A 24,591-nucleotide genomic window follows, 5' to 3' on the forward strand; every position below is an offset into this window, starting at 1 on the left:
AAAAAATTTTTTTTTAAATGACACATTGCGCAAAACTCTGAAACAGGAGAAGCGGGACATAAAACGGAGCGAAGAACTAGATGTGAATTATGGCATAAAAACAGAGAATCCTACGCTGAACAGTGAAAAAATCAACACATGATGTGAAACACATGACGATTAGGCGGCGCAGCAGGTGATGAGTGAAGATCACTGATGGTCAATAACCGATCAAATAAATCTAGCAACAGGAAAGAAACTAACGTGGACATAGCAATAAACCAGGAGAGGATAATACTAATCAAATGAAACTAAATGGAAATGAATGAAGARCAAAATGCAAGAATAAACTAAGAAACTAAAGTAAATGCAGAGRAATAAAYTGGTATGGCAAGACCTTTCGAGCAATAATTAATACAGAGGACAGAATAGCAAGAATAAACAGACACTATTTCCASATAAAAGATAAAATAATATTGTTGAAGTGCCATGGGTTTGTTGAGACCACATTTAATACTGAGAATAAATATATCTTAGACCATAACAGTAAAGAACTGATCACTTATTTATGTTTTAATTAGATTTGATATATTTATTTCTTCAATATTATTTTTTATGTCAGTGTTAATGTCATGAGGCTGATGACTCCATGACACTTTCAGTTTGACTCATTAGGATTTGATTAAGAACCAGATTTGTTCTTTGTAATTTCTGTCCAGTAAAACTATTAATCTATAATCAATAGACAGGTCTATATAAAGATAYAATCCATGTTTCTGTCTCATATYTGTATGGCATTATAAGGACCTGGAMCTTTTGTTTTTCCACTGAAAGCTCTGGTTTGCACAATAAATGCCATGTGGGTGAAATTTTATGGATGATACTCTGATGTCCCATTCTCCTGAAGGCAGCACAGAGCTGCACCACCAGAAACTGACAGAAACACTGAAGAGAAGAAGAACATGGATAGTTACAGTTCTATTCATGTTTTAATGTTGCAGAGCTCAGTCATTTTGCAAATAGTTCAAAGTTTAAACTGGCATGTTGAACATCTTCTATCTGGTCATTTTGTGGAATATTTAACAACTAGAAAATGGCACAAAATAATATTTTTTCCACTGACTGGCTGCTGTCAGGCCTACCAATTTTAACTTGAATGTTCATTGCATTTTTCATAGACWCCTGTGAAAATAATTTCTATTCCCATTACTTTTTTGTTCTCTGGGAAATTATTTTTGATAATACAGAAACAAGCATAAAAATCTAAACATCTACAATAGTGATAGTTATATTAATGATAAAATAATAGTCAGTGCAAAGTAGCCTACAAATTCTTTGGTGGGAGGCGGTGAGGGACCTGGATAAGGGCTGGGGGGGCGCTGGCCCGAAAGAGGCTGAGAAACACTGACCTAGACGCTTGTAGCTGTAATGCGGAAAAAATTAGAAAAATGTCAAGGGCTATAAATATTCTTGTAAATCAAAGAGTGAATTTTATAAACACGGTTAAGAAACTCGAGATCTTAATCCGTTGGGGAGCCTGAGGTCTGTCGTCAAAACAAAAATAAAAACCTGCCATCACTAGGTTTTTAACCAAACGGGTCAGTCAGGATCTGATCCAGAAATCCAGTAAATCGCTGAGAGTCGGTATAAACTTGACTTGATCCAAGATAAAATCTTGAAATTTGTATTATAAAACTGCAGTAAACTATAAAAGCTGCGACATTTCAGAAACCATGACTCTATTTAGATGTTTGATTTAAAATGTACATTTATATTACGTTGATATAAACAATTATGGATCATATTGAAGTAGCTCTGTCCAAAAAACAAATGTATATAAATCTAAACGTACTAATGTTTATCTCAGAAAGTAACGGAAGTAGCTGAAGCAACAGCGCCCTCTGGTGGCAGATCTTGAAGTTTGCAGCTTCACAAATGAGTGAAACCAAGTGGGTTAAACATTTTTATTGAATTGATTTCTGCGTCTCTACTTTTATCTCTGGCTGACTTTACAAAGTGTAAAGAAAAGAAGAAAAAAAACAAAGGAGGGAAAAGAAGAAAAAGAAAATATTCACATGATTAAAAACCTTAAACATTAATTGGCTTCTGCACAACCCATCGTCCCCCTACGCCAACTTTTAATGCTGTAACAAATGGGGGGAAAGTTAAAAACATACAGGAACTAACTGCTACCAACAATAACAGAAGAATAAGAACAAGCAGAAAGTTGTGTCAGGGTTAGAGGAGATACAAGCCAGGTAATAAACACCACAAAGGCAGCGATCGTAAACTGGAGAAAAAGAAGCTTCTGCAGCCTCTCAGCTGGGAATTATCAGATATTAAACAAAAACAAGCCTGGTTGCATATATGACTAAAATAATTACTGATATTACTTAATACAAATCATGCATAATTAAAGAAGTTGAACTTTTGCTTCTGGGTTAAATTGTACATGTAAGAACAAAACAAAAAACAAAAAGTTCTGGTTGCATCCTAACTATAATAATCCAAAATACAAAGGCCCTGATATGCACCGACTGCACTGATATCATCTAGCACCATTATTTGCAAAAACAAAAACAAGATGTAAAACATTTGTGGAGAGGGAAAGAAGGAGAGTGCTTTAACGTTTTTTGTTGTTGTTTTTTGTTTTTTTAACAATGCTACCGTGAAAAAATGAGTTCAAGATGCAGGGTGGGTGTTATTTCTGAGCACAGAATCAACAAGAACAAAATGTTAAAAGACAGGAGATGATAGGTTTAAGTTTTGCTACAAAGCAACATCGTGCTCTAGTGTTTTGGATATTGGCAGATAAAAAAAAGAAGTACAACTAGCACTGATACGCATGGCTGAACAACTAAACATGAATACTCTTTAAAGAAAAACAAAACAGGAAGTTTAATTTTAGATCAACTCTTTTTTCTCGACATGGCATGTTGGGTTTCCAGTCTTGTGCAAAATAAATATCCGATTACATCTGCACGCAGCCGTTTTCCTGCTTCTGAGAGGCAACTCGTTTTGAGATGAGAACCGACGCAGATTTTCAGAGTAAAACAAATAAAAAGCGCATTGAGGCAGGTGGCTGGGAATCGTAGCTGACATGATCAAGTATTCGCCTCCTTTATCTTCCCAATAAAAAAATAAAATAAAAATCACATTACAGGTCTGCTTTGCGAAGCTTATGTACACAGAAGATGCTGTGTCAGGCCCAAGCGCTTTTTAAATGCCATGCAAATATTAGTGTTCCTTTGGTTATGTAAAAAAAAAAAAAAAATCCACATGCATCTTGTCCTTTACAAAAATGAAAGTATAGAAAAATCACCGTTAAAAATCTGAGAATGCTTCTTCCAATGTAAAAAAAAACATCACTTGTCATTAGTAATATAAGTATTAATATCTGATTTATCATCTCAATCTAAATTGTATATTAAAACTATAATCAAATATATTCTTTTCTGGTACCTCTCACACCATGATTTAATTGCTTTCATGTTAGTATTTAAAAATTAAAGTGTGAGAGGAGACTCTTACAAGCTCCCGCTCCGTACAAACAATAAAAGAAAGCAGTTTTGCAGCACCTCGTCGAAAATAGGCATCCTTCTGGAAACTTTTCCACGTTTTGAGACGCTAAAACCACAAACTTAAATGTTTTATTAGGATTTTATGTGGAAAAATAGAATAAAGTGGTGCCCTGCGAAAGACTGGAGACCTGTCCAGGGTGACCCCGCCTCTCGCCCGAAACGTTAGCTGGAGAGGCACCAGCACCGCCGACCCCACTAGGGACTAGGGAGTACAGAAAATGGATGGATGGATGTGAAAATGTGATCAGGTAAAGAAAATAAATCTGAAACGTGTGGCATGCATCTATTTTTGGCCATGTTTAATAATTTACACCTTAAAATCCTGTTAGATTTTCCTCAAAAGTGAATTCATTTGTAAATGAAACAGAAAAAGTTTGTTTTTTTGCATATTTTTGGGACACACACACTAAAACGGGAAAACCAGAGTTTTCAAATTTATCCAAAAAAAAAAAAGATAATTTCTGGATTTTTAATATGCTAAATGTCTCCGTCTCCAGATGCAAGAACTTGGTAGACACAAAACCAGAACTATAGCAAAAGTTAATTCAATGCCACACTTTTCAGATATTTGCAAAGAAAAATGTTCCACCTTTCACTTCTTTCACATAAAATCCCAATAGAACATGCTGCAGTTTGTTTTTGTAACAAAACGCGAGACGTTTAGTGAGGATGAATACTTTTCCAAGGAACCATACCAGGAGAACGCTCAACAACAAAACCTTTGAATCCTTCAAGGTTTTGTTTCCGTCTCCTGATGAATCTGCATAGCGTGCCGTCAAGTACAGGTGCAACGTGTTCATTTCATTGTCTCTTTTAAAGGATTATATACTCTTTTTTTAATTATTATTTGTTGAAACGATATAAACTAATTTTTACAGTTTGGGGTCCCTGTGTGGCAGGAAACCTAAGTGCTTTGAAAATGCACAGACTCAAGGAGGAAAACCCAAAAACAACAACGATAAGAGAGCGGAGGCATTCTGGTGGCGTGTAATACTTTGAAATGCCCACACACGTTCGATTTCTTCATTTTGTTAGTTCAAACGCACCTCAGGGATTTAGGAGAAAACAAAAACACCCTCTAGCTGGTTTCTATCATAGCACACTTGTCAAAAAATGCCAAACAGAAGGAAAACAACTCCAATTGAGTTAAATTGATGTAAAGCCACCAAAAGGTCGTCCAGTCCGTTAGTCTTCCTGATCTCAACTCTCTGTCTCTCTCCGTCTCTCTCGGGTCTATGCAGCTTGATCACCCGCACGTCTTTCAGTCGATCGCACAGCAACTCGTCGAGCGAGCGCTGGTGCAAAACTGGCCAAAAAACAACAAGAATAAAGTGTTCAGAACCAGCGCCAGCTTGATCTGGACGTACCATCTCTACAGCTGCTGCGGCGTAACATGACATGAAAAGCAACCTCTGATGATTTGTCTTTACACTCCAAAAAATATCTTTTTTTTCTTTTCTTTTTTTTTCTTTTTTTTACACAAATAATAATAATAATAATAATAATAATAAAGTCATCAGTTCCGGTTCTTAAGAAAGCAGCCAAATTGTTGCCAAGAGTTATTAAGAAAAATCATTTAGAGAAAAATAAAAAAAAAGCAGTGCATAGTTGCCTCCCTGTAACCGCACGTCTTGGCACGTGACGTGAGGTCAGACGTTGGATTTGCTGTTTTCATCCAGCAGGGGGCAGTGCACCAGTTGTTCTGCTGTTTAGTGAGGTTACGTTGACTGGAGGCGAGATTCTGCAAGACATAATCGAAACAAGAGTGAGTCACAACCGCTCACTGGATCATAAATATGTGGACGCTCTTGACCAATGTGCGAGAGAAATTTACATGAACAAAATGGCTGCTGTCGGGACCGACCCGCATGAGACGTAGAAGGAAAATATGTCAGACGATGTGGACAAGCTGCTACTTTGAACAACATGGAGGAACTGCGCCAGTTTCCACGTCGTCGTTTTTTTTTTTATGCAGTTATGAGGCACAGTGGCAAAACCCTAAACTGATGCTGCGCAAGTTACTCAATTTGTTGTTGCTAAGTAACCAAAGAATGAGTGAGTTGCTAGGTAACCAAATAATGAGTTGCTAGGTAAAAAAATAATGAGTGAGTTAGTTGATTCCACCAGCCTAGAGGAAGCTGAACAGCTAAAGTCCTTCCTCTGCCTACATCCCCCAGAATGCTGTGCTGTTCTTGTTCAGAGTTCAGTAAAGTTATTGAATCTATTGATATTGATCACTTCTCTATCGTGATAGATGTTATTGATTTATTGTCCTGCCTTCGGTTGTGAAATCAGGGCAAAATATTAAAAGATTCGAGGCGTTTGAACATTTTTGTAAGGCATTACATTACGAGTGATGTCAGCTGGTATAAATGCGGATGGGTAGTAAAAAATCTGGTTTTAACTCAAAGTTTAGCTGCTTTTTTCCAGTTTGTGGTGATTTTGCAGCATTTTAGTCTTTAAGCGGTTTAAATAAGAATCGTCTGTAAGGTAAAGCAGAGGAGTTGGCGTACCTGATGAGGTTCTGCTGGATTAGCTGGGCACCCAGCTGTGGGCCGAGCCCTGCGTGGTGGTCGGCCCCGTGTAGCCTTGGCCTCCGGGCAGGATGGGGTCAAAGTTGAAATCCATGCCGTCTCCGTCCATGAGGTCGCTGTTGATGATGTAATCCACGTCGCAGTCCAGGTTCTCGGTGAACATGTCTATGTCCAGGTCTGTGGGCAGTCGCTCCTGACCGGGCTGGAACCCTGTCGGAGCGCCAAACGGACCTACCGGCGGCAGGCTCAGGCTCTGATTGGCTGCTGGGGCTGGAGCGGGGCCGGTGTGATGAGCGCTGATGGTTTGCGCGTGGTGAGTTTTGAGAGCAGAGAGGGGAGTCGGGTCCTGGGAGAGTCCGGACAGGATCATCCCCAGTCCGATTTGATGCTGCTGGTGGTTGTGGCGGAAATGCTGCTGTGGTGGTGGCGGCTGCATCTGGGTCTGCATCGCCATCGGCGACACGGCGTTCGCCTCCATCGCCTTGTTCAGCTGCAGCTGAGCGGGTTTGGCTCGCACACCCAAACCCATCTGACCCAGACCTCCAGAGTTTGCCATGAGCGTGCCGACCTGGGCCATCAGCACGTCACTGGGCGGAGGGGAGTCAGAGGTCAGCAGCACTTCCAGGCTGGAGGGAACATGGCCGCCGTAGTGGCCGCCGCCGTGAGCGCTGGAGCTGCTCATCGGGTTGAAAAGGGAGTTGCTGAAGGACGCCGGCGGCTCTTTGAGGGAGACGGCGGGCTGGGCGGCAGAGTGGAAAGAGGTGAAGCCGGAGCCACGCGGCAGCAAGGTGGAAGCGGAGGGCAGCGGCGTGGGCGGAGCCGGAGGCGCCGTGCTGGGACTAGCCGCGCCCTGCTGCGCTGTCATCAGGGTGAGGTTGTCGATCAGGTCCAGCTCCTCCATGACAGTCTCGGTGAGCGTCGGGGTCAGGCTGCTGGAGGCGTAACGGCCCAGCAGGCCGTCGTCAGGCAGGCTGTCATCGTCCTCCTGGCCTGGGGCGATGGGCGACAGGCGGCCGCTCAGGGTGCTGGCGTTGGAGCTGGTGCGCGGGCGGAAGGTGGTCCACATGTCAGAATCGTCCAGGCTGCCACGCGATGACGGGCTGCTGCTGTTCACGCCCCACTTGGGGAACTGCTGCGACGAGTTGGGGCTGTCAGCGCCAGCAGAACCGCCGCCGCCATCTCCCTGCAGCACGCCGCCGCCACCGGCAGCTCCGGCCTGCTTCTTGGTCTGCTTGGCTCGCATGCGGCTCTTCAGCAGCTTGCTGCTGTTGTCCATGGAGACGGCTCGGCGGCGGGGGGCTTTCCCCGTCTTCCCGCCCTCCGGGTTGAGCATCCACCAGGAGCTCTTCCCAGTGGACTCATTGTGAACCCTCAAGAACTTGTTGTGGAGTGATAAGTTGTGGCGGATTGAATTCTGAGAAGAATAAGAGCAAAATCAGAAAACTTTTACTTTACAAAAACAAAAAACTCTCAGTTACGTCTGAAAAAAGGGCTGGACCACATGGCTGAAAACGTATCACGATACTAGCATTTCATATCAGTCAATATCAATAATTATTGATCAGTTTTTTGTTTTAAATGTATGAAATACTGCCAAACTATTCTATATATTAATAAGAATATTCGATCAAAGTCCAAAAAATCACAAGCTATAAAAACACCCTGGGAACCCAAGAAGTTCATTGGTGAAAAAAGGAATCCAGATTTTTCAAAAAATGTTATTTTCAAAAGCCAAAAATGTGATAAATCTATTTAGCTGTGGAGCTGCACACAAGATACAGTTTGGGCATGTTACTCAATGAGTTGTTGCTAGGTAACCACCAGTTACTCAGAAGGTTGTTGCTAGGCAACCAAAGAATAAGCAGCCCAGTTAATTCCACTGTGAAAAGTTCAGAGAATATTCCATGTATTGAATATTCTATCAGATTATCTATTGATATCGATCACGTGACTATCGCGACGGATATCGTTATTGATTTATTATCCATCAATTTATCGTTAACTGGAGTATACAGAGTCAAGAAAGAACATTTTCTAAAAAAAAAAAAAAAAAAAAAAAACATATTCAGTAATTAAGTAATTAAGCAGTAATTAAGACAGATTTGTACAAAAAATAAAAATACTTTGCATTTAAAATAATAATAAAAATACTTTGCATTTAAAATAATAATAATTTAAAAAAACTGTATACATGTTCTACCCAAAACTTCTCAAGTTGCACTTGGTTCAAATTATGTAAAAAAAAAAAAAAAAAAAAAAAAAAAACTAATTAAAATATCCTACTTATTAATCAATGCAAAAAATATTCAACCTACAATGTTAAGTCAAGTAGAAAGGCTTACTGTAGATGTATATTAGGAGTATTTTTTATCTGCAGAGGCATCATTTGCTTCAAATGATAAAGCGTTAACTAAAGGAATGCTATGTCGCTGTATGTTAGGCAATAAATGTTTATTATTTAAAAAATGAAATGAATTATTTGACTTAATTTTTTAAAAAATATTGTGCAAAAAGGCTTCAGTAAAAATATTTTTAGCTCAGTAATTATCATAATAATTGTTAACTGAAGTAACTTAGCTGCAGCTGTGCTCTGAATCTGGAACATTATGTGGGAAAAACCAGATCTGGACCAGAAATCCAGCTAATTCTAATTTGTTTTCTTAAATTTAAGTTCACAATGCATAAAAATGAAACTAAAGAACACAGATGGTCGCTGTGAAATCTTTGGAAGCGTTTTAGGAACACAGCGGCCTCCCTATCAGACGTAACAGCCTGAAGGTCATGGAGGTTTCCTGTTATGGCTGCAAAGATACAGAATTAAATATTGTTCTGCTGGAGAACGGGCCAAGGTTTTAAAACCTGCTTCATGGCCCTGATTGTTATCCAGATGCCAGAGAAACTGCCTGCCAGCTGGCTGAAAGATGTTTACTACGCTTTTCCACAGCATTCAAGAAACACAAAGTCTGTCGCTTAGCAACAGGAAGTCATTACTCTTTTTTAAAACCAGAGGGCTCTGAGTGGTGTGTCTGGAGACATAAGTCTAAGTTTGAGAACAAATAAACTAATTAGATGATGTTCAATATTTTTGTTTTATTTTTTTTCCAATATAGGTTGCAATTTTCTAGCCAATCACAGGTATCCCAAAATTAAGGAGTCATTTTTTCCTAATTCCTGCGACTGTTTTGGCCTGCATGGCTTGCCATACAGAGTGGCAACAAATTAAAGGTGGAACAAAACAATCAGCTGTGCAAAGACCAACCTTTACATGTTCTTCTGCATGTATTGCTCTTAAATTTTAAAAAATGCTAGATGGGCTTTGCTTGGAAAAGCATACAACATGCAACTTCTTAAGCTTAAAAAATATTTTTATTTTTTCACCTGGATGCAGTTTCTCACCTCCCCCAGTATAGGAAAGAGTTTAATAATATTAGATTTAATCAAAGAAATAAATCCTGTTTCTATGTTACAGGGCAACTGATGTGGCTTTCGAAGTTTAAATTCAGCTTCAATTAACTTGAACTTAAGGACTTTTTTATTATTATTATCTTGATCTTTAATTAGCACATTAGTGCTAAAACATAGTGATGTTTTATGGCTAATGGCTCATAAGTCTGTAGCACAGTTCATTTTGTTGAGGTAAGAAAAAAATCCACATTTCCCAGCTTATTTCACTGAAAGATTTTCACTCTCTCTTACAGTGTCTATGTTTTAAATCTTAAATCTGTACTATATTAATTTTTTTAATTGTTAATGTCGTAACAGCTACTTCACTTTGTCAAATTCTTTCCTATTTATAGATTCCTAATGTTTACTTTATTGTTGTCCATTTTTAGATATACAATGATTTTATCTTCCCTTTCATATATAAAAAAATTACCTTCTCTACTCATTTGATTAGAAAAATTGTATGTTTATTTTATTGTTGAGTAGTGAAAAGAGAAATACAATGACTACTTTTTTGTAGTTTTAGAAATTCTTTTGGCAAACAAGTAATTTTGACTTGACAATTTTGGCCTGCGTGACAAAATATTTTGAACACCACTGTTTCTATACAGTTGTGTAGAGAATATAGTTTTATATTTCTACTTTAAATGTTTTCCCGTATGCTCTTTTTCTAGGTACATACAAAATAATTAAAGTCAATACTTTCCAGACTGCATAGGGACCCTGTACTTAATCATGGTGCCCTTCATGTCTGAGGTGTTTCCCTGCTGCTGCACAGATGGCTTAAATGAATGGATGATTAAATGAGTGGATGATTAACAGGCTCCTGCTGCAGCTGAATGCATGCTAAGGACGGAATGCAATAATTTGGATCAGTTGTTCAGGGTGGGAAACATCTAAAACAATAATAATCTCATAAAATGCAACCATAGATCTTTCCTAATCTTATCATGTAGTTTTGACTTTGTTTTGATTTGTTGTGCAAAAAATAAATCATTATGCGCAACAGGTTGTTTGCTTTTGCTCGGGCTCACCTTCCAGCCGGCAGAGCTGTTGCTGTCTCCTTTATCTCTGAAGTAAGGCACAGTTTTCACCATCCAGTCGTAGATCTGAGCCAGGGTCAGCCTCTTTTCTGGCGAGTTCTCGATGGCCTGGCTAATCAGATCCGCGTAGCTCTGGTTTCCCCACGCGTTGCGGCGGGAGGATCCTTTGCGGGGCGTCGCTCCGGCTCCGCCCACGCCGGCCACAACCCCGCCCTCCTCCGCCGCCGCGGCGGCGGCAGCAGCTTTCTCGGGCTCGGAGATGATTTGCTGCGGTTCGGGCTTGTCCTCGTCAGCTGCGGGCGGGGTCCCGGCGGCGGACTCGGCGCCATCCGCCCCTTCTACTTTGACAGCCGAGATGTCGGGCCTCGGGAGCGGCCATGTGCAGGAGCGGGGTCTGCTCTGCGGCTCAAAATCGGGATCGATGGGAGGCATTGAAGACTCCTCCATGCTGGTTCTCTAAACTTCCTCTGACAAAGTTCTGTTCTCCTAAAACATTTACCTTTTTTATCTTTAAATGTAAATTAAAAAGTTTCTGACAAAAAAAAAAAAAAAAAAATATATATATATATATAATTATATATACCTCAGTCACAACAGGGGGGCTTCAACTAAGGGGCCTAGAAAGGAGACGCAATAATCTGGACACACCAATGGCCTCTGTTAATCCTCAGATTGGAGATTAGGGAACCCAAATAATCTCCTTAATAGTAACTATCATAAACCTTCCGATTTATATATAGAGAAGTCTCTTTGTTTCAATGAAACACAAACAACAGCGAAGGAGTGTCAATGAGCACCAAAACATCTGGATCTACAGAGGTTTCGGCTCATATTAAAAAAATAAGTTCGTTAAGTATAAAAAGTTTTTAAAAATCACCAAAGTAATATTTTAGAAATGAGTGAAAATATTTTTCTGTACCAAATTTGCAGATTTTTTTTTCTTACTTTTCCGTCAAAAATATTTTTTATGTTTGAAAAGCACGTTTGCAAATAAAAACATAAACAAAAAAGAGCAAGAATATAAAATTCAGCAGTCACTAATCAGCGCGGTTGAATTAGAGTTAATAGTAAAAATGTCCAAGGAGCGACTTAGTGCAAACAATCCTGAGACTTTGTCCACTGTCTCTGTGTCCCATCTGGGATTTAAACATCCAAACTTAGGTCTAAAAGAGACTAAAGGGGAGGGGAGTGTGCTTTAGTCTAACCTTAATAAAGTTTATTGTAGTAAAAAATAATAATAAGAAAACTGTTTTTAAAAAAAAGAAAAAAGTAGTCCTGAAGTCCGTGCCTTAGGTCCGTTCCATACGCCACATTGCGGCCAGGCGCATGTCACCAACTGCCATGTTTCTCCCACAGTCTTGCCGCCTCACACGGCGTTCAAACACTTCACACACCGCCCCGCTCCAAACTAAACTCCAGTCTGATGGTCGCCTTCGTGGACTCGGTGAAGGAATCCCACAGTTTGTTCCAGGGAACTCAGCGGGTCTGTCGGCTCCAAGTCGCCGCCGCACTTTCCAAACAGCACGATATAGCCACCGTAACGCTAGCTGCTTAAGCTCCTGCTACTCCAGAGTTTACAATCCGTGAAAAAGTCCGCGAAAAACCTCAGATAGGCTCCACCGAGCAGCCGTTTCAGATCCGAGACGAGTTTTGAGAAACTTTCTGTCGTCGTAGCGATCCAAATATCCGCTTCTTCGCTCTCTTTTTGACTTATTTTGCTTTGTTTTGTTTTGACTCGAGACGAAGACTCCCTTTCTGACGTCTGTTTACCACTGTTAGGCAACGCGATCTGCGCCTGCGCCCTACGGAACTCTGGGAAACGGAGTCCCCCCATGTGTCAGACATCGCTGGCATAAACAGCAGCTCCAAGAGGCGACATGTACCTGTATTATGTAACTGTTTATGAAAGACTGCTGAGTACACTTTGTCCGTTTAAGATGATTACTGGCAATTAAACAGTTCAGAGCGGTAATTGCTCAGAGAGCTCTAGACAGTACCGGTTTTTATTTACGAATTATTGTGATTTATGTCATATGACTACATATAGACTATTAAGACTGCCATAAAATAGGACAAATAAAATTACACATATAAAATAGGGGAATAAAGAGTGAACAGAAACAACTATTAACTACAAAAAATAGTCATAAATGAAAAATGTATATGTTAAAAATGTATATTGTATAAAAATGTATAATGTATATGTGTAATTTTATTTGTCCTATTTTATGGCAGTCTTAATAGTCTATATGTAGTCATATGACATAAATCACAATAATTCGTAAATWATAGATAGATAGATAGATAGATAGATAGATAGATAGATAGATAGATAGATAGATAGATAGATAGATAGATAGATAGATAGATAGATAGATAGATAGATAGATAGATAGATAGATAGATAGATAGATAGATAGATAGATAGATAGATAGATAGATAGATAGATAGATAGATAGATAGATAGATAGTAAAATGTTTTCAGGAAATATCAAGCCAATATTTGTTGTTGTTGCTTGGGGTCTAAATACAGAATACAATAATCATCATTAGGGCATACATTTATAGACTTTATTATGATTCTTGTTAAATAACATTTCCCATAAACTGCCTATGGACTGCCATTACATTTATTAAAATTATGCTATAGGTCTGCAAAGTGTGGCAGTATTATGCAGGGGACTTCCTGTGTAGATGTGCATGGTCTATTTATCTATGCATGTTAGTATTCTCCAGGTAATGTGGGTACTTTTAACAGTAACGCATGCACATGTCTGTTCTCAAAAAGTCACTGCTGGAAATATTCTCCAATATGCCACTTTTTAAATAAAAAAATGAAGCTGGAATAACAGATTGGTGACGGTATAACATTATTTTTCCATGAATTGTTTGGCTTTATTTGTTTAATGCCTTTATTTTGTAATTTATTGCTGTTTTAAATTGCCTGTTATGTAACTGAAATGCCATAGGTTTTGCAAATTAGATTGTACTCTAAATGCTATGCTGCACATTGCTTCTTAATGCTTTTCTTTATGCAGCAAATCAATAAAATCCACATGCTGTATTTGAAAAAGGGATAATGGCTTATTAATTTTAATCCAGCACACACCCCAGCAGAATGGCACATCCACTCTTGATATTAAGCACCAGCTAAACCTTTAACTGCACTTCCTTTAATCTCTGAGCCACTTCTGATTAATGGATAAATCCATGAAAAGATAAGTAAGTTGTCATAGTTCATAGTTCAATTATCATCTATCTTTAGTATTTTGTTATCTGAGCCTTTATAAGACTGAAAAATATTCCACTATTGTATACTAGGAAGTGACAACTGTAGTTTATCTGCATGTTAATCTAACAGTACATGTTTGTGGTTTAACCTCTGAGTAGTTTTTTGTGTTGTAATCCTGAACCATCTTGCATACCAGTGACTCTTTCCGTCCAGTGAGATGAATAGTAACACGCCCCACCGAAACTGCACTTAATCTCCGTCTTTAATGTTTGTTTTTAAAACTGCGCCGCTCCTCGTTAGCTGAGTCATGCTTGAGACAGAGCTGCTGAGAGGTTTCCTGTTTGGGACGGTCCAGCGGCTCCAGGTGTCTGACTGCCAGGTGCAGACCCACTCTGCCTGTTCCTGGCACACTAACCTGAAAGCACTTGTGGTGATGTAAAGGAAACCAACCATCAGTTTGAGTTTTAATTTTATTGTCAGTGAGATTTCTCTATTGGATCCAGTATCATTATGGATTAAAGATTCTGTAAATTAGGATTTTGGGATCCAGATATCTGGGATCCCAATCCAGAAATCTTTACTCGAAGATGTTGGTTGGTAACTAGTTATATTTATTCTACTTTACATTGCATAACTTTTTGTAAAATATGTACTTTTAGGTGTATATTGTGGTCTGACTTGAATAAAATTTCTGGATATTCTACCCAACTATCAAGCTTGTTTACCCAAAAATTCACCAGACACACACCTGCATTTTTTGTTAAAGTTTCATAAGTTTTATGTTGAAAGAAACTGATTCGGAAACTTTTCTTTTGCCTGATTTTGATATTTATAATAATTATTTTTATTTTGGTCTCTAGATTCAGTGCAGTACAGACTGCTGCAGAAGATCTTTCCTGCCAACAGGCATCTTGATCTTCAATAACTCTTTGAAGAATCTAAATTAATGAGTTACAACAACATTTAATTTCCTTTTTGGATTAATAAAGTGTTTTTAAATTTGAATTTAAAATACCAAACTTTTCACATAACTTTATATTCTGGTATGTCTGATTATGTAATTTTTAAATATTAAATCATTGATGTTTGATCAGTTCAATATTTGAATCACCTTTTTCCAAATGCTTACTTGTCTCTTACTTGAGTAATTTCTAGGATAGTTATATTTTAGATTTACTTGAGTAAAAATATGTTGAAGTAGTGCTACTCTTACGTGAGTACAATTTCTGGGTACTCTGCTCACCTTTGGTCAAACATTGGTTGTCTAAATTTTGAATAGACGAAAAGATCAGAATTCTGATTTTAATCTCAGAATTAAAACTTTTTCTCAGAAATATGACTTTTTTCAAAAAGTAATGCTAACTTTAATCAGAATCTTAGAGATCCACTGACATCAAATATCTGAATGTCTAATTTCTGAGATTAAAGTCAGAATTATTTTTTTTAACAGTGTGCTTAATCCTCTTCCCGTAAAATGCAGTTTAAGGGTCAGAAAGAAGCTTTGTTATTGTAGACTTCAATCCCCAGAAGCCTTAGCTAACATCCGGTGTCTTCCCGTCCATTAGCATCCAAGAAACCCGAACCAACCTAACGATATCCATCTGCAGTCCTTCGAAAACATACGTCGTAAAACTACTTCATGTCGATCCTTCATTTTAACTGAATGAAAGATTTTATCCGATTCGTCAGATGCAGGTGAGGCCAAAGGCCCAGAAACATCGTCATTTCTCAGGTTTTGGTTAGCCAGCGATAGCATCAGTAACAGCTAAGCTAACAGAGAAGCTAAAGCTACCGTTAGCATAGACCTGAAGTCGAGATTTGTCAGGACAGGACACAATGCTTATTGGTATGCTCTGACAAAATTCTCTTTCTTGCACCTAGAAATCTATAAATATTAATTCCGTTTAAGTAATTAAGTAGCTATGGTGGTTTACTGTTGCTAAAAACGAAATTTTAGCTTACGAGCTAGTTTTATTGCATGTTAACTGCTGGAATCTGTCAGAAGCAGCTTAGCTGCGCGAATGTGTTTCTTTATAACTTTATTTCGCTTTGCTGCATCAGCTGTTTGATTAATAGATTACATTTGACTGACAGTGCAGTGAAGTTGTCTGTAGTGTTAGCAGCATGCCAGCTCAGCGGGTCGCAGTGTGAGTGCGGTGCAGTTTTGGTGCCAGGCTGTGGGATCCAGCCTCACAGTGTCGGTGTTGTTTGTGCCAGGGCTCTGGCCCCGTCTCCAGCAGCTGAAGCGCACCCGTCCTGTCCTCTCTGCTCCACGGCCTTCCTCCTGTCTGAGCCATGACCACCCAGATGGATAATGATTTGGTGAGTGAAGCTCTTGCCAACTGAACAATAACAACAGTGAGCAAAATGATGCTTTAAGCAGCCATGATTGTGTGTGATTGCCATGTCGCTTCAAGCAGAAGTTGGGATAATTTAAGTGTTTGGGGGTTTCGGTGGGACGTGGAAAGGGGGTTGTGGATTAGCCAACTTCCACAAACACTTATCTGGGATCGTGACGGCTGTTCCCGTGAACACCATCTGTCTAATCTCGGTTAAACGCTGGCCTACTTTCCTTTCAAGGTTTAGATACCAATTGATTGTATCCTCTTTGTGTGCTGCCCCCAATTTCAACCAAAATATTTGTCACATGTATTTGGGAAACCAAAGTTAAGTCATGTTATTTAGCCAAGAAACACTGGAATTTGGAATAGAAATGTATTTATATTGTATCTTTTCAAATGACTAAACCAGAAGATTTCCGGTTTTTATTTTAATTCCTACCTGCTGATTTGACTTTGGCTAAATCTGATGTATTGTTTTTGTTTTTTCAAAGGCTAACACATAAATTTGAACATTCTGCAGGTTTTTTTGTAGAAATGGTTTTACAAAACCATTTCTACAAAAGACCAATACAATATATTGCCGGTGATATTTACAATATCACCGGTGATATTTACAATAATATCATATATGATGATATTTACAAAATATATTGTAAATATATATGTCCCATTTGATTTTTACTCAAAAACTGGCCTCGTAATAATACATTTTACTGGATGATAACTTGTCCCAGAATTAATTTTGATAAACGATAATATTGTTGTTTTGAGACCATTTCCATGTATTATAATGTGATGGAATAATAATAATACAAGCACACATTCTCAAATATCAATAAACCTCCAGTTTTAATGAACATTTAACACTGGAATTTGAAGACATTTAAATATATAAAATAAATAAAACAACAAATAAAATAAATTAACAAAATTCTCCTTTAAAAGAAGGAGATGACCAAAAACAGAAAAGAGAAAAATAATAAACCATGCAAATGAAAATTATTGAGGTCATTTTAATTTATTATGCAATTAATTAATTTATTGTTTATTGCAGCAGGCCTACTCAAAAAGTGCATTAACATATAGGGACAAATGTTTTTATTGTTTAATAATGCTGGCAGTTCTTAATTTTGATTTATTTAATGAAAAAAGATATAAATCTCTTTTTCATCAATGCATCAATTAATTTTTTTACAGTTTATCAAAGATCTTGATTATATTATGTTCTCATGTTTCGTCTGAAAAACTAACATATTCTATTGCTGTCCATTAGGAAGTTATAACTGATCATATTTTCACAAAAACAACCAAACACAAACCTTTGTCTCCTTAAGCACTCTCAAATCCATGGAACAGTCAATTAGAAGCTTGTTTCGGTTGTAAAACATTTATTCGGATTAGAAAAACATTTCAGGAATTTGTGATGTATGCTGTTGCCATGGGCAACCAGGCAGGTTCGACTTTGTTTTTATTTTGCTGGGGATAAAAGTGAACAAAGCCTGTTGATGATGATGATGATGATGATGATGATGATGATGATGATGACACACACGTGCAACCAAACGGCGAGGTTATCCGGTTCACAGGGACCCTCAGAAGCGGGGCAGGGGGAGACGGTGTTGGGGCGGTGGGTTGTGTTTGTACACAGATCAGGAAGCGGGGGTCGACCCCTTCCTCCCCCTGACGTCACACTCATTCAGCTAAGTCGCTTTGTTCTGCTTGCTGTGATTTATCAAAAGAAGAAAGTTCATGGACCGTCTGGTAATCGGTGGCAAATGTCAGGAAAGGCTTTCAGCTGGGTCGCTCTCAATAAGAAGCGCTTTATAATAGATTCCTCTATCAATCCATTATAATGCGGACTCATAAAGATGCAACTTTACCAGAAAAAAAAAAATTTAAATCAAAAGAAAAAAAAATTTAATGAGGGGGGAAAAGCTTAGTTATCCAAATCATGTGGTTCATTCTTCGAAATACTCTCATTACTTACCTCAGTTGTTTCAGAGTTTTGCTATACTGACAATAATTTGTTGCTGATGTGTTAAAAGATTAAGTATTTCCTTATCTGTAAAACAGATACCAAATTATAACTTCACAACATGCTCAACATTCCTCATTTTGATATTTTTTGTGATGGAGGTCTCATAAAATTGCTACTTTATTCTCATTATGACATTATTCTAGTATTATTTCGACTTTACTGTAAAATTTTATTGTAATATTATGACTTTATTCTCACGATAAAAGAAATAATTGTAGCTGGATGGTATGGCTGAAAAACGTATCACGATATAAGCATTTCTGGTTTCGCACAGTGGCGAAGCCTGAAACTGCTACTGTGGCAGTTACTCTACAAGTTGTTGCTAGGTAACCAAAGAGTGAGTGAGTTGCTAGGTAACCAAAGAGTGAGTGAGTTGCTAGGTAACCAAAGAGTGAGTGAGTAGTTAGGTAACCAAAGAGTGAGTGAGTTGCTAGGTAACCAAAGAGTGAGTGAGTTGCTAGGTAACCAAAGAGTGAGTGAGTTCTGGGTTGAATTTCAGTGAAAATTCTCTATATAGAACATTGAATATTCTATCAAAGGTATTATCTATTGATATTGATCACATGCCTTTCCCGATATATATTATTGATTTATTGTCCAGCCCTATCTAACCCCTATATTCTGTCATAGAGTTGACCATAATTCAAAGTCCATTTTAAATACAAACTGTAAAACTCGCTTGTTAAACAAGATGGCCACTGACACTGGCATGCTGATATTACTCTGAACTATGGAAACCCAAAAATTAAATCTTCAAATGCCAAAAATTTGATGAATCGATTCAGCCTCACTGTTACAAACCCTTCTCAACCAAACCCACTATCAACCTTTGACTCCATGTTAAATTAATAACCCGGCGCTGTCTGGGACACCTGGGGTTATCGCATTAGCCTGACGGTCCGGAGCGGAGCGGCAGCACCCTGACACCAAAGGGGCCGTGTTCTCCCTCCTAACCCCACCCTCATCTGTTGTTGTCTCTGGCACTAAGGGCTCACTTCACCGTAAGCCCCCTCCAAACAAAGTCAGCCAGTCAAAGAGAGGAGATCTGCTGCGGATAAATCTAATTAGCCTGGAATGCCCGTCTCCTCCAAGCCTTCGGAAGGTCACCTCATGCCAGAAGAGGTTAGAGGAAGTGCAGGAGTTTCAACGCTGATAATTGGGAAGATTGTATCTGTGTGAACGCCGTTTGACTCGGATGGTACGAATTCTGGTTTTGGACGCATTGAGATGTTTTCATTTGTTTTCTTAGGTGCATCTCCGCCTTATCCTGGTCAGCGGCAAAACACAAGACTTCACTTTCTCTCCAAACGACTCGGCCACAGACATCGCCAAGCATGTGTTTGACCACTGGCCTGCAGGTACGTTGTATGGATTCTATAATTTGAACATTTCTTTTATGTAAACCCTCGGTTATCGTCCTAACATTGCCTTACAAAATGTCAGTTTACTGAACCCTGTATATGTTTTTATATTGTTGAAGAATAAGATAAAATGCGTACATATTCTTGAAACAAAGTAAAAATAGTCTACATCAACTGTTAGAAGTAGATCAATTTTATCCAATAAGATGCAGGTGGTCAGCGACTGTGTCTTGAAGTACGTTTAATCTAAAGTGTGGGATATTGTAAATTATGTTGCACTTCACCAAATAATAAATCTAATATATTTATCTAAAACATTTCTATCTAGTACTCTTTTACATTTCCACCACGTGTGGCCAAAGTGTGACCCAGGGGCCATTTTTGGCCCTTGAAATTTTGATTGTTCACAAGTCAAGAGGAATAAAAATTTGGCCAACAAAATAAAAATCTACAGATAACCCCAAATATTTTTAATTGTCTATCTTTTAATAGGGAAACAGTCTAAAGCCTTTTTTATGTTTCCACTCTTTAAAGATGTACATGTAATAAAATGTAGCTTATTATTGAGCAAATTAAACTAAAATCAAAGAAAAATCACATTTGCATTTTTAATTCAAGAAATATTGAGTTGTTTAAATTTCCCAGTTTTGGCCCCAAGGGAAAAAAGTTTTTTTTTAAATTTTCCAGTTAATCCTAAATGTCAACAAACATTGTGAAACATTGTTAAACATTAATGTTTACAAGGCAATCTGTTACACAAAATTCTCTATTTGAACATTTTGTTCTTACATTTGGGTCTAAACTGCTTCTAAAAACAATTTTTAAAAATCTGGAATCGTAAGTCACATTCCATGGACACTGCGTCGTTACCTAGCAACCCCAGCCAAGCCCAGGTTGTTACCTAGCAACCCAAACAAAACTCAAGGAGCATTTGGTCAGCTTGTTTTATGGATCTATGCACTGTACAATAGCAGCTGGGAAAGACAAGTGTTTTGTTGCTGATTTACCATCCAGAAATCACTTACTGCATTTGTGTTGGTTGTGCACGAGGCTCACTTTCTGCTTTTCAAAAATGTATAGTTGTAAAGCAGCAGCTTGTTACCAGAAAAAAATAGATTAAAATTAGATATGGTCCCAAAAAGTTGGAGATTTTATTTTTCATTCCATATTCGCACAACCCTACATTCAATTTCTTGGTCAAAATAATTACTCTAATAATTATGCGCACGGTGTAGAAGAAAAACATTTTACAATAAACTTTTTTCCTTTTTCTATGACAGGATGGGAGGAAGAGCAGGTGAGCAGTCCCAGTATACTGCGCCTCATTTTCCAGGGGCGCTTCCTTCATGGCAACGTAACGCTGGGAGGTGAGACCTTCTGTGATGCAACCCACTCACACCGGCAATCAATAAAACTGTATCAGTAGAGCAGTTTTCATACAGCCAAAGTGCTTAAGAGGTACAGAACAGAAGGAAATATGATCGAAAATTATCAAACTAAGCAAACAAATTATGTTTATCTAATGGAGAAAATAAAAATGGTTTGCACCAAAATTTTAGGAACATTTTTGGCAGCGGATTTTACTTTAAATTTGAGTTAAATGAAGAGACCTGCAGCTGCACTAGTGGTCTTCCTTTATCTAAGCAGGTTGTGGTTTAAGACATTAACGGACGGCTAAGCCTCGCCAAAGCGGTCTAAGGAGCGAATGAATGTGATCATCTGTTTTCTTTAAACTCATTAAGCAGTTGACCTTTCGACCCTGCTACTCTCCGCCTGATCTCCACCTGCGCTCTCTGGCTAGAAGTCAAATGAACGGGTTGATTGTTGGCTTCAGTGGACTAAACACTCGTATGATTTACCAATCTGTAACATAACGTGATGAAATGAAACAGAAATGTTTCCAATACTGAATGTAAATATAAACTGCATCACTGCGCAGATTATTGGCCCAGAAATGAGTTTTACTGATGATAAAACTACATTTAAAACATGGTTGGGAGAAGTTTAGACAATAAGGCTATCATTTGTTATTTCTATTTTCAACAATTAGAAAATGAAAAAGTGATAAGTTTATTTATATTAGAATCGGATTAAAAACCTTTGATTCAGATGGTTAATATTTTCTGGAAGACAATTTTGTTTACAGAAACCTTGCATTTCATTTTATTTATGGTTTCTGTTTTAAGTGGATTTTATTTCTGATTTATTGTTTTTGGATATTTAAAACATCTTCCATCTCTAGTGTTAAGGGTTCTTTACAAAATTAAAGTTTACTGATCTTTGACAGAACAAACTTCGGACAATTTATCATTCAGCAAAATTTGTAATCACGACAGGCCTACTTATGAATCCCTTTCTTTCCACCTCAAAATTATCCCTATGGCAACCCCTGCCATGCCCAGCCCTGCTACCTAGCAACCCAAGCCGAGCTCCAGCACATTTGGTCAGCTGGTTTTTCCACTGTATGCTCTGAACAATGGCTGCTAGAAACGACAAATGTTTTGTTGTTCACTTACCATCCAGAAACCACTTGCTACATTGTTGTTGGTTGTGCAGGAGGCTCTACTTCTGCTTTTCAAAGATTAGGCTAAAATCTCATTATCTAAGAATAATTTTTGTGCAAAAAATGTAATGGACATGTTTTGCATAGAGAAGCATAATTAATAAAACAGTTTACTGATGTTTGTTTCCTGTTTGAAGCTCTGAAACTGCCACCGGGACGAACGACCGTCATGCACTTGGTTGCCAGGGAGACTCTTCCCGAGCCCAACTCTCATGGTTAGTGTTGTCATAAAACCAAGAGTTTTCCTTCCCAGTTTTAATTTGTTGACTGGAATATTTAGTAAATATTTGCATGTTTGGAACAAACCAAGGCACAGATTCATTGCTCATCCTGTTTACGGCTGGAGTTTCTCATCGACTCGAGGTTTTAAATCTGCACGTCTCTTCTGTCTTGTCTTTGTAGGTCAGAGGAACAGAGAAAAAACCACAGAAAGCAACTGCTGCCTCCTCTTGTAAAGCATCAGAAACCCCCTTCCCTCCTCCTCTACCCCAACATCGAGCAAACTAAACATAGCGCGCACCTAAACATGCACAAACTCCCTCACTTTTTTCTCCTGCTGCTCGCCTCTTCGCCTGCAGATCTGGAAGAAATCGCAGGAAGTCCCGTTTCGTGGACGCTTTGGTTGAACTCTTGTCCGATCTGAGGCATTTTTTTTCCCTGTTGTTGTTTTTTTTCGTGCCAATATACCCCTCCAACACAATTTTTTTACTGTCTGCATTACTTCCTGTAGCCATTTCCTTTTAATTTTAAGATTTCACCGATACACGCCCTCTGCCACACATGAGGTGTTTTTAAAAAGCTGGCATTTTTAGTGTTGAAGACCCGGAAGCTCACAGCTTTTTAACGGACTTATAAAGGATTTTGTGGGCTCTAACCCGCCTCTACTATTTACACGGACAATTCCCCGGGTCCTGCTGCACTTAACCTGTCTAATTATGAAGTGTTTATTGGTTAATCTCCTCCTTCAACATAGTTTTTTTTTTTCTCTCGCGTAGTAGAAAATTTGCCAGACATTTTCTGCAGAACTAACTGAACCGCCTGCGTTTGTTCGTTTCTGACGGAGAAGCTTCGGCGAAGAAAAACTGTTTTGGATCCACAGATTCGTTTGGTATTTTGTTGTAATAACGGCAGGCGAGTAGAAAAACAAGACGGGAGGGAGAGATGGTGTTAGTTTAATCCTCCTTCCAACCAATGTAGGCTCACAACGAGGCGGAATATTTCGTTTTCCCCCCTGTGACGGGTGTTGGGAAGAACAGGAAAGCAGGGCGGGTTTTCATCTCCCTTTCATTTTGGATGCCGTCTATATTTCATGTTTGCCTTTTATTGTGGAATTCATTAATATCATTAATAAGGAAATTTAAATATATCAATTTTTATCTTGTGTATAGGTATTTGTTGAGTTTGTGTGCGAGTCTGTCTGAGGGTGTGTGATGCACGTTGCATACTGTGTGAGGACTAGTGAGATTTTTATTTTGAAGTGGTGCACTGTGACAGGCTGCGGAAACCTTTCGATTCCTTCCATTGAGTGTCCTTTGGTTTGTGTTTTTGTCGATCAGTGTCACTGCTATGAAGTTTTAGCTCAGTATGAATAAATGTAAAAAAAAAACTAAAATGCAATGTGGTCAACATAAAAGCTTGTATTATAAATTAATAAATCTTTACATAAGGCAGATTCTTTGGGTTCAGATTCATTTTTTTCCAGTTTTTGGGTTTTTAATTTTCAACACAGAAACAGTTTTATACCAGAAAACTTGCCAAGCTGAGGGCGCTTGGTAGTCATTCATCCAGCCTTTGTATATTCATGTTTTTGAGTAAAAAAAATGTTTAAAGTTGACAGGAAATTTGAAAATATTACTTGATAGTTATGCATTTTTGGAAGACTGGAATATTAACACACCAACTATTGAGTCTTAAAAAAGACAATAATTTAAACAACTAAGATAATTAACAATGCTCAGTCTGGTGGCCCACCAGGCTTATAATACACCAAAGGAAACCCAGCAGAAAATCATGCTGCAAAAAGACTCTGGTTGGGATCTTAGATCATTTCTAAAGATATTAAATTGGTTCAACAATTTATAAAATTCTTCTATTCAAAATTGTATCACCCATTTTCTGACTTGTTCCTTCTAAAAAATGTTTTTTTTTTTTTTACATTTTGTTACATTAAATCTATGGATGAAATGATAAATTTGATTGTGATGAATTATTGAAATTATCTTCCAATTTAGTAATCGATTAATTGTGAACTGACTCAACAAAAAGTAATTTGCTGAAAAAAAACATTCACAGCAACAATTGATTCAAAACTACAAAACATATTTGCATTTTGCATGTAATATATAAACACACAAGTTTCAGCCAAAACTGAAGTTACAGAGTTTTAGCTTCACTTGTTTCAGATTTACTAAATGAATGTTATTACATTAAATTTTAGACCATAAAATGTTTCCTTATTTAAAAAAGGAATGGA

General features: G+C 38.1%; 2 protein-coding genes across 2 annotated transcripts; one reads left to right on the forward strand and one right to left on the reverse strand.

Annotated features, from left to right (window-relative positions):
- Positions 1-1,929: 1,929 nt before the first annotated feature.
- foxo4 (forkhead box O4) lies at positions 1,930-11,482 on the reverse strand. The gene is made up of 3 exons (XM_008420817.2): positions 10,573-11,482; positions 6,074-7,508; positions 1,930-5,301 (listed from the first exon to the last, which is right to left on the reverse strand). The coding sequence occupies exons 1-2, from the start codon at positions 11,026-11,028 to the stop codon at positions 6,093-6,095; spliced, it is 1,872 nt and encodes a 623-aa protein (XP_008419039.1). The 5' UTR covers positions 11,029-11,482; the 3' UTR covers positions 1,930-5,301; positions 6,074-6,092.
- A 3,865-nt stretch (positions 11,483-15,347) lies between these two features.
- On the forward strand, positions 15,348-23,790 carry ubl3b (ubiquitin-like 3b). Its single transcript, XM_008420816.2, has 6 exons — positions 15,348-15,509; positions 16,032-16,136; positions 19,444-19,552; positions 20,836-20,922; positions 22,256-22,333; positions 22,521-23,790. Exons 2-6 carry the CDS (start codon positions 16,110-16,112, stop codon positions 22,571-22,573), a joined length of 354 nt encoding a protein of 117 aa, XP_008419038.1. The 5' UTR covers positions 15,348-15,509; positions 16,032-16,109; the 3' UTR covers positions 22,574-23,790.
- The last annotated feature ends 801 nt before the right edge of the window (positions 23,791-24,591 follow it).

Source organism: Poecilia reticulata, linkage group LG10 (genome assembly GCF_000633615.1).
Source record: "Poecilia reticulata strain Guanapo linkage group LG10, Guppy_female_1.0+MT, whole genome shotgun sequence".
Classification (NCBI taxonomy): domain Eukaryota; kingdom Metazoa; phylum Chordata; class Actinopteri; order Cyprinodontiformes; family Poeciliidae; genus Poecilia; species Poecilia reticulata.

Excerpts from the sequence above, each read along its gene's own strand:
- foxo4 (XM_008420817.2), bottom strand. The coding sequence starts at position 11,028 with ATGGAGGAGTCTTCAATGCCTCCCATCGATCCCGATTTTGAGCCGCAG. Across the intron at positions 7,509-10,572 it reads ACAGCTCTGCCGGCTGGAAG|AATTCAATCCGCCACAACTT; the intron begins GTGAGCCCGAGC and ends TATTCTTCTCAG.
- ubl3b (XM_008420816.2), top strand. The coding sequence starts at position 16,110 with ATGACCACCCAGATGGATAATGATTTG. Across the intron at positions 16,137-19,443 it reads CCCAGATGGATAATGATTTG|GTGCATCTCCGCCTTATCCT; the intron begins GTGAGTGAAGCT and ends TTGTTTTCTTAG. Across the intron at positions 22,334-22,520 it reads TCCCGAGCCCAACTCTCATG|GTCAGAGGAACAGAGAAAAA; the intron begins GTTAGTGTTGTC and ends TTGTCTTTGTAG.